Here is a 17448-nt window from a genome sequence, read left to right on the forward strand (position 1 = left end):
TCACTCATTCATACAGGCAGGGAAAGGTTGTGAATCCATATGTTTAAACACGTACTAGTTGAATAAGTTCAGAAATGTCTTTGTGATGACAGATCATCTAAATTAAGTTGACTGATCAAAGGGGTAGTTCTGAGTTGTTCTTTCTAGTCTACCTTTTTTAATTGCAGAGGTTAGATCTGTATTTACATTATTCAGTTTTACATAAAAATGCTTAAAAGTTTCAGAAATATGCCATTTTTCCTCAACTTTTCCATCTAAAAAATGTAATGGCATCAGGCTAGTTAAATTTACCCTAAGTAATAAATGAATTTCATTCATTTTAAATTGTATAAAAATCACAAAGAAAGCACTTAACATTTTTAAACTTTAAATGCTATCCAATTTATCATTGTCAATTTTAGATTTACAGTTATTGAAATATTTTCTCTAATTTAAATAGAAACCCAATCTATCAATATTACTTGTAATTCTCTACTAGTCACTCCTTTTTAAATGTGTGTATTAATTTCCATCAGAGTATTAACTTTAATAGAAAAAGACAAAGAATGTTTATATCAAATATGTTTATTTCAATTAATTTATTATTAAATTTTATTTATTAACACTATTTATTGATTCTTATTCTTTGTGAATCACTGTGTTCAGTTTTAAAAATATTATATTATAAACACAAAACTTCATCCTCCAATCTTCTTTGAAGAAAAATTAACACAAGGAATAAATGAATCAATACTCCTTATATAACTACTATTTCTACTCTCCTCAATTTTTGTAAGGCAGAAATCTGCATCTCTTTCACCTTTTTTATCGGCTAGGCCTATATTTTCAGTTGTCTATTGCAACTATATTTGTACCCCAATGAACAAAGATCCTTCCAAACATAACATTAGGAAATCAATATTGAGACCCTCAATTCCCCTTGTACTCTTTCTTAAATTTCATCTGTACTTACAGTACAAGTATCAGGTTGATTCACCTTTCAATCTACCTTTAAAAGTAGCTTTTCTCCACTTTGAAAAAGAATGCAAAGCACTCACAAACTCTGGAATAAACTTACCAATGTACATTTCTTTAAAGGGTATAAAAAACTCTGGGTCACTGTATATGGCAATTGGAAAAACTTGTGTCTCTGAAGAATCTTTTATTGAGGTACCACCAGAGGTCTTTGTGTTATATAGATTAGTTATATAGTTATATAGTTAGTTATATAGTTATATAGTAAGTTGGTTGGTATGGATAGATGGATACAGACATAGATGACATATTGTGTGTGTGTGCGTATATATATATACATATATATATATATATATACACAGAGAGAGAAAGAAAGAGAGAGAGAAAGAGAGAGTTAGTGTCTCCTGTTTTGTTTGTAAGCACAAGGTGAAGCATTAGAATCAGTGTTTGACCCATTTGGAGATCTTCTGAATTCACCTCTATTATTGAGAGGAATCTAGAATTATAAGAGTTTTTCAGTATTGACCTTCTTCTTCCAAAACTCTACTCTTGTAGAAGAAGAAGAATTACTCCTGAAGTAGAATTTTATCAGAGCAAAGAAAGCATCAGTAAGAATTATTGAAGCTACAGCATTAGGCAACAAATTCAGAAAGAATTCCATGACTTAACATTGGAATTGACATTCATAAATGAGATGTCAGAGAGATGCATTACACATTAACACACTGATTTTGACTGAAAACAAATGAAATGAAATGTTTTCTGGCAGTGAGTAAGCTGGATTTACCTACTTGTCTGTCTGGCTTTGCCAATTAGGGTACAGAACAGACATTAAAAAAAAAAACTGAAATATCCATATCTACAACTCTAAATTGTTAATAAAATATATTTAAAACATATGACAAAAAGTAATTCATAAGAAGTGTGAGCAAATACATATTGAAATTAACGATATTCCAATTTCCTCAACCTCTTATGAATTTAACATATCAAGCAAGGTACATTTGAGTGAAAGGGTAACAGTAGTAATTAAAAGTTATAAAATCTTGGCAGTAACTTTTTAGGAAAATTCCCAGAAAGTGAATGATCCATATGACTAGGTAACAAATACTTTTCCGGATCAGTTAGTTCCTAATGTTTTATTTCATCAAAATTGGCAAAGGATGGCATTATTATCAAATAGAAGATTTAATGTAACTTTTAAAGATGGGACACCATGCAATTGTCTTTTGCTTGTAATAAAAATCTGATGATATTGCTTAAAAATATTTTTTCTTTCCTATTGTTTATTGATATGTTGGAACAAATTTTCTCAAAGCTTTACACATATAAAATTTAAAGGAAGGCAAATAATTTATATTGAAATAATTTATATTAATTTATATTTCTAGCAAAAAAACCCCCATAAAGTCTAGCTCTATCAATTCATTTATCAGTATTTTGTACTCTATTGTTTTTGTACCTAAAAAAAAAAAAAAAAAAAAGGTTTATAGGACAGCCCCCAGTCCCTCTGAGTTGTCTACCAAGGCAGTTCAAGTTTTCTCTCTAGGTATCAGTTATTGTTTACATTAGTGGTCTAGTTATAAAATTATAAAATTTTGAGTGGTCTGTCTGTAGAGCTCTTTTCCAAAAAATCTTTGTTATTTTTAGTGCGGGTTTTACAGAATGTCAGTTTCCTTTCTTTAGAGATAGATAAATACATAGATGATAGATATAGATAGATAGATAGATAGATAAGACAGATAATACAGCAGAAATCCTTGTATGTCTAAAACTGAACTCATCGTTTCTTGCCACCAATCATTCCTCCTCAAATTACTTTTCCAGCCTTCTCTATTTCTGCAAAGGCACTATCATTTTTACAGACTGAAAATTATGACAATTATGACTTTGTTTATGACATTTTAAATGTAACATAAATTCTTCAAATTTCTTTTTGTTTTGGGAGGTGCTTTTTTATAAAATTAAGGTTGACATAATCAGCGGGTTCCATATATCTGGTCCATAGACTTACAGTTACCTGAGATGTTAAAACATGCAGTATTAAAATAAGTATATTTGGACTCCTGAGTCGTATTAACAGAGACTCTGACTTTGTTTTTAACACTGAATGGAAGAATTGTCAGAAGCAATCACTAGATATTTCTCAACTATACAGTAATTTGGTGACCCACGGGACTAATCATTTAAGAATATTTCTAGCTTTATCATTTTATTCCTTCAGGTCATTTGACATATTTCACCTGCCTTACATCAAATAAAGTAGTGTCTAGTAGATTCTAACTCCTCTTCTCCTGTCTCCTAAACTGCCTTTTGATCACCATTTCCTTAGTTTAGATATTTTTTAGTCTTCTGTCTAAACTGATCTTTTTTCTTTATATCTTCTATATCAAAATAATGTACCACTCAGAGTACCTTCATTGTTAAACATCATTTAAATACAAATGAATTAATTCCATATACTTCACCCTGTTATGGGAACCCCAATAACATTACTCTAGATTTATTTTTCTAAGCAACTCACTCATTGCATTCTTATACTGTATATGTATTAAAACAATACTGCTAGTTGCTATTTTAAAAAATATATTCCACAGTTCATTTGTGTGTGATGTTGTTAATGTATTATCCTATGCCACAAAAAAACCTCTCTTAATGTTGAAGCATATCCACGTGTCAAATACTGTTCCAGTCTACCTTTTTTATGGAACAATTAATCATACCTAGTGAAATATCTGTAACCCAACTCTAGTAGTTATTAAGTACTATTGTATAATATTATTACATACTTCTAATATTACATATTATATTACTTCTTTTATTTTTCCTAAGTGTATTGCAAGTACCTTTAGGGCAGGGATATGTTTCGGTCATCTTCATATTTGTACTTTCCCTAGAACGTCTCTTCCAAATGGAAGGCATTCCATAAATGTTATTTATTTGAGGTAAAATTAAAATGAATAATAAAGTAAATATATAAGTGCTAAAAGTACTTTTCCTGACCCACCTATGGGAGAACTAATCTGAAAGAATGAGATAGGTATAATTGTCAAGATAGTTACAAAGTAGAATTTTTTCCTAAATGCTAATTCACGATTTTAGTTGAATTAATCTCATAGATGATGGTTGTATCAAAAAATTGTGTTTTTTGTTTTTGTTAGAAAGGAGACATGTAAAAGTTATAAAAATCAAATTTTGTAGTAAATAGCAATTAGATATTGACTAAGTTTTCCCTTACTTTTATGTTTATTTTATTACATTGAATATTTACCCTTTTGATTAGATTTTTCTCCATAGCAAGAAATGCTAAAATGTAAAACTAGTAGAGATCTCCAAATGTTAATTTTATAGCCTTACTTTCATTTTTTATATTTTCTTAAGAGTTAGCAAATTTACTAAACTTGCTTGTAGAAAAGAAATAAACTGTATCACTAAGGCTGTCTTAATATATGACAAGGAAATAAACTGTGAAATAATTAAATCAGTCTAATAGCTTCCCTGTAGTCAATCTAAGTGATCGTATGAAAAATAAACTCATATAAAGTTATGTGTTGTTAGTGGCATGAGATAAGCATTATAGCAATATTTCATAACTCTTTTGCTGATGCCACAAACCCTTTGTATTTGATATCTATGTAGATGTGAGCTGATAGAACATGAGCTAAAGGTATATGAAAATATTGAAAACTATTTGAAATCAAGTAGTGTAAAATAAATGCATACATCTCTTTTCAAAAGTATGGGAAGCTAGGTTCTATCTACATTATATAAAAATAACCAAATATTCTGATCAATTAAGTCAAATGCCAATCAAATCAGTTTAAAAAAATCAAATAGTCTGAGATATTAAACACCTCTATAATTTTCAGGATTCTTTTTTTTTTTAATTTATTTAATTTATTTATGTATTTTGGCTGCATCGGGTCTTAGTTGTGGCTCGGGTCTTATTTGTGGCATGTGGTGTCTTCATTGAGGCGTGTGGGATCTTTTCACTGTGGGCTGGCTCTTCGCTGTGGCGCGCAGCTTCTCTCTAGTTGTGGCGTGAGGGTTTTCTTTCTCTACTGCAGTGTGCAGGCTGCAGGGCTCATGGGCTCTGTAGTTTGCAGCACATGGGCTCTCTCGTTGAGGCCGCAAACTCAGTAGTTGTGGCACGCAGGCTTAGTTGCCCCGCGGCATGTGGGATCTTAGTTCCCGGACCAAGGATCAAACCTGCGTCCCTTGCATTGGAAGGCAGATTCTTTACCACTGAACCACCAGGGAAGTCCCAGTTTCCAGGATTCTTGAGCAGTTCATGGAGTCAGTATATATTAAAAAGAATTATAAATATTTGCAATTTTACAGACTTCGATAATTTTCTAATGATGGTTTTAAAATATGCATAAATACATAACAATATACTCAAATTTTGACTTTTTGTGAATATGTAGATACGTATTATGCTTTTTTCCTTATCAGAGTAAACTTACTGTTTTGGTTTGTTCTTTAAGGGCTGCAAGTACTCCTTCCAGACTACCTTCAGGAGCGTTTTGTACAAGCAGCTTTGAGCTACATTGCTTGCAATTCAGAGGGAGAGTTTATCTGCAAGGACAATGACTGCTGGTGTCAGTGTGGTCCCAGATTTCCAGAATGCAACTGCCCCTCCATGGACATTCAAGCCATGGAGGAGAATCTTCTTCGCATAACTGAAACCTGGAAATCCTACAACATCGACTTTGAGGAATCAGGTAAGCCATATGTTTTATCTAACACTTCTAAACTTTGCCAAAAAAATTGCCATATTGAGAAGACTGTTTTACCCTTTTGGGAGAAACTATTACATACTTGGAGGATTTTATTCAATTTATCCTTATTATTCTTTCAAATGGACATGTGTATTGCTTTCATTGTCGGTTATTCAGTATTTTACTGAAAGCCTATATGGTACTTTGTGTATTGCTATGTACTATTGGCGCTAGGACCTAGCCTGCTCTTGAGCTGATTTATTAGTCATTTAATGAAGAAAGTCCTTGCCTTTCTCAATATAAGAATTTAAATTGTTGACTGAAAAAAAATGTGCAACCTAGAAGTTGAGAATTACATATTTATGTTTTATTGGGCGAATTTTCTGAGCACTTCAAGCCCAGGAGACAGGACTCTCAGATCGCTCTGAGGGAGGGCTCCAAAGAGGTAAAGGAGGAGCCGGGATATATAGGAGTTTTGGAAGACTCCTATATAGAGTCCAGGTAGTGGGAACAGTATCAAAAGATACTGTTAATTAAGGAAAACCAGGTATCTCAAGTTAAGGAATTTAGTGCTTTTCTGGGTATGGGAAAATGCAAAGTCAAAGCTCATTGAACTCTTTCCTTTGATATGCACCTCAGCTATCTGGGGCCAGATAGCTGAGGTGCTCTCCTGGCTTTAGGTGCCATCCTGGTGATAGAAACCTATCCTGTGCTTTGTCATCCTCAGCCTCCTCTGGGCGCACCGTACAAGGGTGGCTGCAGAGGCTGATAGCTTGAGAGCTGGTATCTTGTTTCCACCCTGAGTTCCCTCAGGGCTCAGGACAGGGTGGCTGTAGTGGCTGAAGTGGCTGATGGCTGATGGCCACAACAGCCTTTGTTTCTTGTTTATTGATATGGCAGACGGCCGTTCTTAGTCCAATACCTCTGATACCCCTCTGGACTATTCGCATGGCCCCTGAGATTCACTTGTGAGGCAAGATCCAAAGTGCGAATGTTCTATACTTTCTTTACATTAAAGTGAATCTCATGCACATACACTTTCACTCAACGACTTCTTTTTAAACCAAATTCAGATTAGTTTTGACTTAATGTTTGTGCAGTTTGTTTTTGTTATTTCTGAATTTTTATGAGTGCATAATTGTGTTTTCAATATTGTTACTTATGGACTGTGTAACCTGTAATGGCCTTCATTTCATAAAGCAGTGAACTTTAATAAAAGGTTAAGAATGCCTCAACATGAAATGAAAAATATTGATAACAACATATATAATCATTCATGATAATAGAATAATAAAAATCCCCAGAATGTGGTGAGTGTAATTATGTAGCATTTAGTCAAGTGTTGGACATGGCTAACTTTCAAAGTGACAGGTGAGGTTTTAACTGCCCTGAGATCAGATGTATATGTTTGAATGTCATAATTTTTCCAGTGATTCATTTAACCAAGCACACTTAAAAATGATAATGAAATTTAACATACATTCACAATAAAAACACTTAATTTAAGCATAGAAGGAACATATTTCAACATAATAAAAGCCATATATGACAAGCCCACAGCTAACATCAGACAAGAAAAACCACAATTGATGGTTTCAACAAACCCTCATCTTTTTGTGTAGTAGAACCACCAAATTATAAAGTAAAAGGGTAGATAAATAGATTTAGAAAGAGTTAATAGATTTAGATTTTATTAAGATATATTTTGATCAAAATAGTGTACAATATATAATCCTCCTCTATTAGGGTAATATTTCTCTCTATACAAATAGCAAAAACTGTCTAGGAATCAAAAAGTCATATCTCCTTGACATTGTTGAAATGCATTTATTTCTAACCTCAAATTCTTCTTTTGTTTTTCCAATAGAATACTCATAAGTAATGTATTGGAAATCTAATATGTTATATTCAAGTAGAACCATCTGATGTTAAAAATAATCATGAAATGCAACACTTTTAGATAATGTATAATGTGTTATACCAGGGAATCTCAGAAACCCCCTATTTGTGGAACTCACATAGGATTGCCACCCCTATTATTTTGCCTTGAGACTATATTTTTAAAAATCACCAAATGAGCATTGGGTTTTTTTGTTTCCAGGTGAAATGTGGTAGATTGAAGTAGTCCAATACTTCTATTGATAGTAACTAAAAAGTTGAATAATTTTTAAAATTATATTTTTAAAGACATAATAGATCATAAAAGTAACAACAACTAAATAGACTAAAATTCATGGCGTGAGATGTGTGGGATCCATAGCTTGTTTCCTTCCTTTCTTTGTTTCTATTTATTTCTTTCATTTTATTCATTAATTTATTTAATTCTGAGAACAGAGCCTGAGGGCTCTGCATTTCCCCAGGCAGAGAGTGGCTGATGGGAGAAAGAAAAATCAACACACTTCTAGCGATTATGGAGACTAAAGAAGTTCAGTTTTACCACAAGATATTTGCTGAGTTTCAGATAGTGCTGGATGCTAAAGAACTATTCAAAAGTCTTTTCAAACTTAATGAAGTTTACCACAGACTTTAGGTGCTTAAGAGATAAAAAACTCTCTAGAGGAAAGAGCTTGAAAATAAAACAGGGAAGGATGGAAAACCCCCAAGGGAATGAGGAAGTGACACTGTGTTTCTATAACTGCTTTCCCCTGGGGCATATTTATCAATTCAGGGCAGAGTTAGAAGCTGAGAATCTAGGACTAGTCCCTGAAAAATGCTGGCATTCCAGGACAGAGAAATCAGAAGAAAATTTGGCAGTCATAGTAGATTAAAGTGAGAAAATTGGAGGCTTAGGAGTTTTAAATATATGACCAGTCTTCTCTTTAAGACATTTGCCTTAACCAATGGCGGATGTTCCTAAAGAGATAAACTGAAAACCTCTGAATGATAGCATTGAGTCTTCTGCAGTGTTACAGGCCTGAAGTAGCAAACACTCACCAGGTCCTTAACTGAAAGTCCTGCAGGGCCATACCCTAAGAACAGGGGAGAGTCAGAGCCAGACTGAGTTCTCTACAAATATAACCCCACACTGATATAGCTCATATCCTGATTTTTTTAGGATCAACTCCCTATAGTGTCTGTTACATATGAAGAGAGTGACGTCTTGAGGAGGAAAACATTTTCTAAAATCTCTGCAATTTTTTTTTATTTATGATGAACAGAAAACTCTAATTTACAACATATGTGAGCAGATAAGACCTTATGGCTAATATCAAAAAGAAACCAGGTAACAGATGTAAGATGAACCAGATATTGAAATTAATAGGAACAATTTTCAGATAATTATTATTAAAATGCTCAAAAAATGAAAGGAAAGGAGGATAAAGTAGATGGAGATGTTGAAAAGTTCACCAGAGATTTGGAATCTATACAACTGGACTGAAGGACCTTCTAAAACATAAAAATGCAGTATCTGAAATAAATAACTCAAAATTTTGTTTTCATAGGAGTCTTGGCATAGTGGAGGAACAGGATTAGTGAACAGTAAGAGAGGTTAATGGAATAGATAGAAATGGAAGCAGTGAGAAAAGCAACAACGAAATATTGGATAGATGCATGGCAAGCATGTGAGATATGCATGAAATTTTTTTCAACTGAAAACTTCCAAATTCAACCTACAGATTCAAAAAGCACAGCAAACACAAAGAATGATTAATACAAAGAAAACCACAGATAAGTGTATCATAGTAAATCTGTTGGAAAAAAGAAAAAAATTCTTCTAACATAGAGAAAAAAGACATTACTTTCATTGGACTCATAATGAGCCTGACTTATCAAAACAAAAACAAAAACAGATTTTTGACATAAAGTGCTAAAGAAAATAACAGTCAATCTAGAATTATGTAACGTTCCACAAGAGTTTCAAAAATGAAGGTGAAAATAAAGATGTGTTCAGACAAGAAATGCTACATGAAAACATAGACGTAGAGGGGAAGAGGAATTCTAGAGATGGCAAATATACATAAGTAAATATAAGTGAATATCAACCTTACAAAATAATAATTATGAGGCGATGTGAACATAAAATATATGTAGAATTCTAATATATGATAATAGTGTTATAATGGGTGGTGAATGGAAAGTGTTAATATTCGAAGTCTCCCAAGGTACTGGCATTGTTGAGGATGAGCTAAGAGATATAATTTGCATTAGAGTGAAATAAATCAAGAATAATATAATCTCTGGAATATCTACTAAAATAAGAATGTTTAATTATAGTCAAGAAAATAAAATAAGATAAAAATTATTTGATCACTCCATAATAAGAAAATAAAGTAGAAAACAGGAGAAAAATCATCTGGGTCAAATAGATCAATGCAGCGGAAAGAGGAAGGTTTGGATTGTCTTTACAATAAATGTGTTGGGTCAGATTAATTCCACTGTAATGGTTATTATATTAAATATTCTATTTTCTTATTACACTAAATAGTCTAAATAAAACACTAATATTGTAGGACTGGTGATTAATAATAATAAAAATAAATAAAAGACTATTTGCTGTTTACTAGAGACCTGATAAAGACATAGATAAACTGAGGTTGAATGGTGGAGAAATATGTAAAGTAAACACTAGCCAAAAAATACTAAGGTAAATTTGAAAGCAAGATACATTAATTGAGATTAAAAAATATTTCATAATAATAGTCAATCCAACAGGAATCAATATCATAATTATTAATTTATATGAACTGCAAAATAAAAATTACACCACACCAGTTAAACGGGCAAGTAAGACTGCTAAAGACTCTTGTAATAAAGGATAGAGACTTACAATAGGGAAGGAAGATTGAACTCAACTCCTCTGATACAAAGGACAGGAGAATTTTTAAAACTTGGGATTAGCTCATGGAAAAGTACCAGAGGACAGTAGCAGGGAGAATGGTCGACATTTCTGCAGTATCAGTTGTAACTTCTCCTCTTCCATTTCTTATTTTGTTTATTTGGGTCTTCCCTCTTTTCTTCTTGGTGAGCCTGGCCAGAGGTTTGTCAATTTTGTTTACCCTTTCAAAGACCCAACTCTTGGTTTTATTGATTTTTTCTATTGTTTCTCTAATCTCTATTTTGTTCATTTCCTCTCTGATCTTTTGTATTTCCTTCCTTCTGCTAACTTTAAGTTTTGTTTGTTCTTCTTTTTCTAATTCTTTCAGGTGGTAGGTTAGGTTTTTTATTTGAGATTTTTCTTGTTTTTTGAGGAAGACCTGTATTGCTATGAACTTCTCTCTAAGATCTGTTTTTGCTGCATCCCATAGATTTTGTATGGTTCTATTTTCATTGTCATTTGTCTCAAGGTATTTTTAAATTTTCCCTTGGATTTCATCATTGACCCATTGGTATTTTAGTAGAGGGTGGACCACCTGATTAGGCCATCTGTATTTGCTAATTGTGCCTTATTGAGGTTGGTCTCCTACTTTTCCACAGAGACTGGGAGAAAAGCATACTATCTCCTTTTCCTTTGATGATTCCAAGTCAAAGGGATGACTCCTAGATCCTTGAGAATGACATTATCTTGTTTGAAGAAGATTTACTTCTTTAAGGGACAAAGAAATGCTTTACAATTGCAAGTTCTCTAAAGAAAAGGGAAGTCAGGGAAGAAACCTGTTTAAACTTTAGTGAAGCTGTGGCGTATGTTCAGGCTGTCTTGGTCAACACTTAAAAGCAGAGCCCCAAAAACCATGAAGATAAATTGACAGAACTAAAAGGAACAAAAAACACATACAGAATCATAGTGTGACATTTTAACATGCTTATTTAATATATGAAAGAACAAACAAATTGAATATCAGGGAAGATTTATTCAAGATTCAAGATTAATTTGTTTCAAAATATCTATCAGATTTCATCACAAACGAGAAATAGAATAGGATCATGTGAACATTTCACAAAATTCAGGGGAAAAAAACACTTATTCATGATTTTTAAAAAAATCTTTGAACAAATTTGGAATTCTGGAACCCTCCATATTTTAACAATTTCTACAAAAACTTCATGTATAATGGTGAAAATTTGAACAGTTTCCCCACAGGAATGAGATACCAATGTCCATTCTCACCACTTTTATTGAAAAATGTACACAAAGTTCTAGTTAGTGTAGTTAGGCAAGAAAAAAAGGAATAAAGGCATAAGTATTGGAAAGGAAGAATAAAATTATCATATTCAAATATAATATGATTTTGTACATAGAAAATTCAAAAGATAAACTATTTTGAATAAATAAGTGAATTTAGCAAGTTCACAGCATAAAAGATCATACAAAGTAATTTGTACAGCCATATACCACAAATTTAAAATGAAATTGTTAAAGGTGATACCATTTACAAGAGTAACACAAAAATATCAGATATCTTGAAATAAATCTAACAAAACAGCACTTTTTAGAGATGTAAAAATATCCACACTGAAAAAGACAAAATATATCTGAGGAAAAAAATGGAAGACCTAAGTAGAGGACCATATCATGTTCTTGGATCAAAAGACTCAAAATGTAAAGATGTCAAGTCTTCCCAAAATAATCTATTCAACACATTTCTAATAAAACGTCTTATAATTCTCCCCCCATGCCAGAAATTGGCAAGCTGATTCTAGAGTTTATATAGAAATACAGTAGACTTAGTATAGCCAAGACAATCTTAAGTAGAATAAATCTGGGAGACTATTAGATACTTAAAGCTTATAAATTGTGGGAAATTAAGAATAGACATACTGACCAATGGAAGAGAAGAGTGTCCAGAAAAAGATTTACATATATATGGCCTTCTGATTTATGTTTAAGGTGACCCTGCAGTGCAAAGGAAAAAAACAGTATTTTCCATAATACTGGGTCATTTTGGACGTCTATGCATAAAGAAAATGAATCTTTGCTCATCACACCAGAAAATTCAATCCCAGATTGATTGCTGATCTAAATACGAAAAGATAGAAAGAAATATAAAAGCTTGAGAGGAATGCATAGGAGAAGATCTTCCTGAATAAGCAAAAATGTTATGAACAGAATTTCCAATACTAAATGTAAAAGACAAAAAAAAAATTTGAATACAACAAAATTTAAAACTTCTATAATCAAAAGACACCATTAGAATATATTTGCAATACATTTGTCAACCAAAGAACTCCTATGGAGAATATATACAGAACTCCTTCTAATCAATAAGAAAAATACAGACAAAGCAATAAAGAAATGGTCAAACTATTTCAACACCTTGCTAAAGAGGAACTTCAAATGGTAAGAATCATATGACAAAGTGTTCAATGGCATTAGTCATCAGAAAAAGGTAAATAAAACCATAAAGCTGTCATATGATATCACTACACATCTACCAGAATGGCTAAAATTACAAAAAAACAAACAAACAAAAAGAAACAAGAAAAGGAAAGAAGGAGGGGAGAGAGGGAGGGAAGGAAGGAGAGACAGAGAAAATAAGTGAAAACTTAAAACAACTGGAACTCTCACATAATAACAGTGGGTGTGTGTAATTAATATTTTTTCTCTTTGGAAAAAATATTTGGCAACATTTACCAAAGGCAAATGTATCATATCCTGTGACCCAGCAATTTCGTTCCTAGATAGAAACCCAAAAGAAATATTTGCACATTTGCAACAACAAATATACAAAAATGTACAAGAATGTTCACAGTAGCATTATTCTTAACACTCTTAAAGTGGAAACTACCAAATTCTCGTCCACAAAGATAGAGTAAAAAATTGTGGTCTATTTACACAATGGAATTCTATAAGGCAAAGGGAATGAACTATCCATCCAGAATGATAAGAATAAATCTCTCAAACATCAAATTGGACAAAAGAAACCATATTGAAATATATATATATTTATATATAGTATATATATATACTATACTATATATATTTATATATAGTGTGTATACATACTATATAGTGTATATATGTGTGTGTGTGTGTGTGTGTATATATATTAAGTGATTCCATTTATATTAAGTATAAAAACGGGCAAAGTTGAGCTGTGCTATTCCAAATCAGGAATATGGTGCCTTTGCTGAGGCAAGGGCTGATGTGATGGATAAGGGTCTGGGTGTCTCATTTGGTGTTAAAAACTCAAGAGTCCTTGCTCCATAGGCTGGCTACTGTAATATGTTGGGTTTCTGAAAATTCTCTGGGTTTATACTTATGTGCATTTTACTGTATTTATATCATAATTTAATTAAAAATTTAAAAATAAGAACAAGAATTTTGACATCTAAATAATCTGAAGAACATAATCTCAGAAAAATTGAATGAATCAATATTTTTAAAGTTTGCTACATATTGTATGCCTAAATTTGTAGTAAACTGGTCAAAAATTAGTCAGAAATATTCAATGTCCAGAGGTTTTGAACTACTACTTAAAAGCTAGTACTATTAATAAAATCAGACGTTTTAATCTTAACTCATATTTGGGTTGCCATCTTAGATTTAAAAACCAGACTCTTACCATACCGGTTCAGTTGTGTTAATGTTAGGACAACAATGATTTACAGGACAAATCTGTTTTTTTACATGATATCTCTGAAAGTGTCTCTAAGATTGAAAATGTTTATATTTAATTATTTGTTCCAATTGGTATCCAGTGTATTTAGCTGATTCATATTTAACTGGAGGAGTGGCCCTACTTTGCTGTAAATTTTATGACCCATCCTAGATAATATTGAGGGTATTCTTTTATCAATTTCAATGTATAGATAGTTAAAGAATGAACTGAAAATTTTTTTTAGTACATTAGCTCTTTAGCAAAACCGTATTCACTTATTCACTCTTGGAACTAAACGACTGATTAACACATTCTATTTTTACTGGACTACTTTCAAAAGTAGTGAAACCTGTGCATGAGCATGCCTGATAGTTTTAAGAAGAGCTTTTGTTTTTGAGAAATAAAACTTTTTTTGCCCCATAGAGTTAAACAAAATACAAGAAGTAATGAGGCAGAGATTGCACTGGGAAAAGATTTCTAAATTGTTACCACCACCCGCAGACACCTTTAAGTTGATTGACTATATTCTCAGTACCTTGTTGGTAAGGAAATGCACCAGCTTATTTCATTTTCCTGGTGATTGGGAAAGCAGTGACACTGGGTGCAAGCAAACTCTTTAGAGATTTCCTTGAATTTTAGGTAAAATACATAGTTATTTGTGTATTTTTATCTACAAGCCTAAAATTCAAATCCAGGTGTATTCTAGACAGACAATACAAATTGCGCTGGCAACTTAGGTTACTTTCAAACATTTAATTCAAATTAACTTGATTTTTTAAAAATTTTAATTTGCATTTAAAATGCAAATAATGTATCTGAAGGTTATATTTATTGAAGCTGAGGAAAAAATAAGTTTGTATCTGTTATTTTATCAAAATAGAATAATGCATCAGCATTTAGGAAATTCTTCCTTAAACACAAATTACAACATACGTGTGGAAGTATATAAATTAGAGTGCACAGAGTAACCATACAGAATGAGAATGCCAGTCACAACACAAAATGAAACAAAATATATTGCAAATTTTATTGGGTCAGGATAACTTGTTTGTAAATATCTTTCTGTTGTATTTGTTTTCTATTATCACCAAGAGTAAAAGTCAAACAGTAGATCAGATTAGCATATAATGCTAAGCTATTTTTTAATTTGATTATATATGATTCATTTTGTTCTGTAAAAAAAAGTCCTGGAAAATACACCTTTCACACCCTGCAAATAAAAATGTCAGAAAATTCCAAAATAGAATGCATTTCTCTTTTCATATCTTGCCATCTGAGAGAACTATATTTTAAACAAATCTATCCATTCTCTACCTTTATATTTTCAGAAACAAATGAATGTTGTTTAATAAGAAATAATTATGGCATATATATATACCATTGATTAAAGTGAAAGAGAGGATATAGGATAAAAATTCAGGGAAAGATATAGAGAAAAATAGAGACAGAAAAAAGAAAAAAAAGGAACTCACATGCACCCTCACAGTAGCAGTGCCAAACAAAAACTTGTTTATATATTATATTTAATTAGATAAAAAGAAAAATTTTGTTACCAATTACTTAGAGACTACTTCTACCCAGATCTGGATCAAGGATTCAAACCTAATGAAAAAACTGGAAGTCCTTACAGTTTTACTGATGCATCTAAATGATTAAAACCACAATTTTAATTTGGATTATGCAACCATTTACCAAAATTGCCAGAAAAAATTTTAAAAACCACTAAATAGATAGCAATGTGGTATTTTTCCCATATAATATTCTGAATTATCCTCAGTTCTTTTGGGGATGAATAAGAAACTTAATTATTTAAGCTGTAACTATGTAATATGATGATACAAGTAATATATAATCTTAAGAAAAAAATAAAGAGCTTGGTTTACAGAGAACATAAATCTTTTAGAAATTTTTGACATGACTTCTTTACTCTTTAGCAAAATGGTGTTATCACTGGTGTATAGGAAATCTAAGGTGTATTGTATGCTGTCCACATAGATCTTTATCAGGATCATGTCCTATTAAATGTAAGGATACTCATTTGATGAACCAAGAATGGCAGCTGGAGGCCACCTGGTAATGAAATTGTCTAGGTGTTACTTTTAGAGAATACTGTCCATTTGACACTTCATCTGAAAATGGATAAACTTTCTAATGCTGTAATGGCAAAATGTAGTATAAAAGTTGGGTTAACTTTTATACTTATCTTTTGTAAGTTTTAAACTTACAAACTTTAAAAAAATAATGTATTTCTTCTTGTTATTTTTATGTAGACTATTCTTAATTTTCTTTCACGAGAACAGTTTCTCCCTCAGATGATATTTAACTACCAGTTTATGGGAAAAGGATATTTTCCAGGGAAAATAAGTATATCTAAATAAAACATTTGAAGTTTAACTAACAGTCCACTTTACATGTTATAACTTTAATAAACTTTAAAAGCCTACTGTTTCCTCTCAGTGTTCTATCTCTTTCCTTGACACTAAAACATCCTGATTTTTCTTTGAGGAACTCCCACTCCCATTCTTAGTATTGCACAGTTTATGAGATTCAGCTCGTACTGAGATCCAGAATTGCTCTCTGATTAATGCAAGCAGATCACAAGAATCCATTCCCCCAGCTACAAAGATCAGTTCAAGATACCTGAAAAATTGGGTCAATGAGACCCAGATATATATTTCCTAGGAGTATCTCAGAGAGACAAAAGATTCTCTCTTTTTCCACAATAGCTATAGGAAGTGCTCTACATTTTTCTTCTTAGATATGAAAAAATAACATAGTCAGAAGAGCTTTAGAGAACCATCTTGCAACCACAGGAGATGTTTGAGCAATGCAAGGTGGAAAACATTGGGAATCAAAGGTGATTTTAATCTTAAATTTCACATGCTTTTTGGCCCGCAGTCATAGTTTCTTTCGCATTACAACTCATGTGTAAGTTTACTGATCTTTTATCCATTTGAGCTCAGTCAGTTCCATGGACCAGTTATTACTGAGTCCAAGCTCATATTGCTCGTTGCACAACAAGCCAGTAAATCAAGAAATGAGTTGTTAGGGCAAAAGGAATAGCGACTTTATTTGGAAAGCCAGCAGAGCAAGAAGACGGTGGAATAGTGTCCCAAAGAACCACCTTACCAGAGTTAGAATTCAGGCTTCTTTTATACTAAAAGGGGAAGGGGTGTAGCTGGTTGCTGCAAACTTCTTGGTATCAGAATCCTTTGTTCTTGCAGCTGTCTACGTAGGCCAGGTCACAATGTTCCTGTTCTCTGTTTTGCAACTTTTAATCTCTATATGAATGGAAA

General features: G+C 32.1%; 1 protein-coding gene across 5 annotated transcripts in view; it reads left to right on the forward strand.

Moving 5' to 3' along the window:
* The window catches only part of BRINP3 (BMP/retinoic acid inducible neural specific 3), a 422542-nt gene that overhangs the window by 272435 nt on the left and 132659 nt on the right, over positions 1-17448 (forward strand). For all 5 annotated transcript variants that reach the window (XM_060295819.1, XM_060295784.1, XM_060295922.1 and 2 more), the window contains one exon: positions 5442-5678. In XM_060295819.1, coding sequence (XP_060151802.1) covers positions 5442-5678 — 237 coding nt within the window. The remainder of the gene's footprint in view (positions 1-5441; positions 5679-17448) is intronic.

The sequence above is a fragment of the Globicephala melas genome, chromosome 1 (genome assembly GCF_963455315.2).
Source record: "Globicephala melas chromosome 1, mGloMel1.2, whole genome shotgun sequence".
Lineage (NCBI taxonomy): Eukaryota > Metazoa > Chordata > Mammalia > Artiodactyla > Delphinidae > Globicephala > Globicephala melas.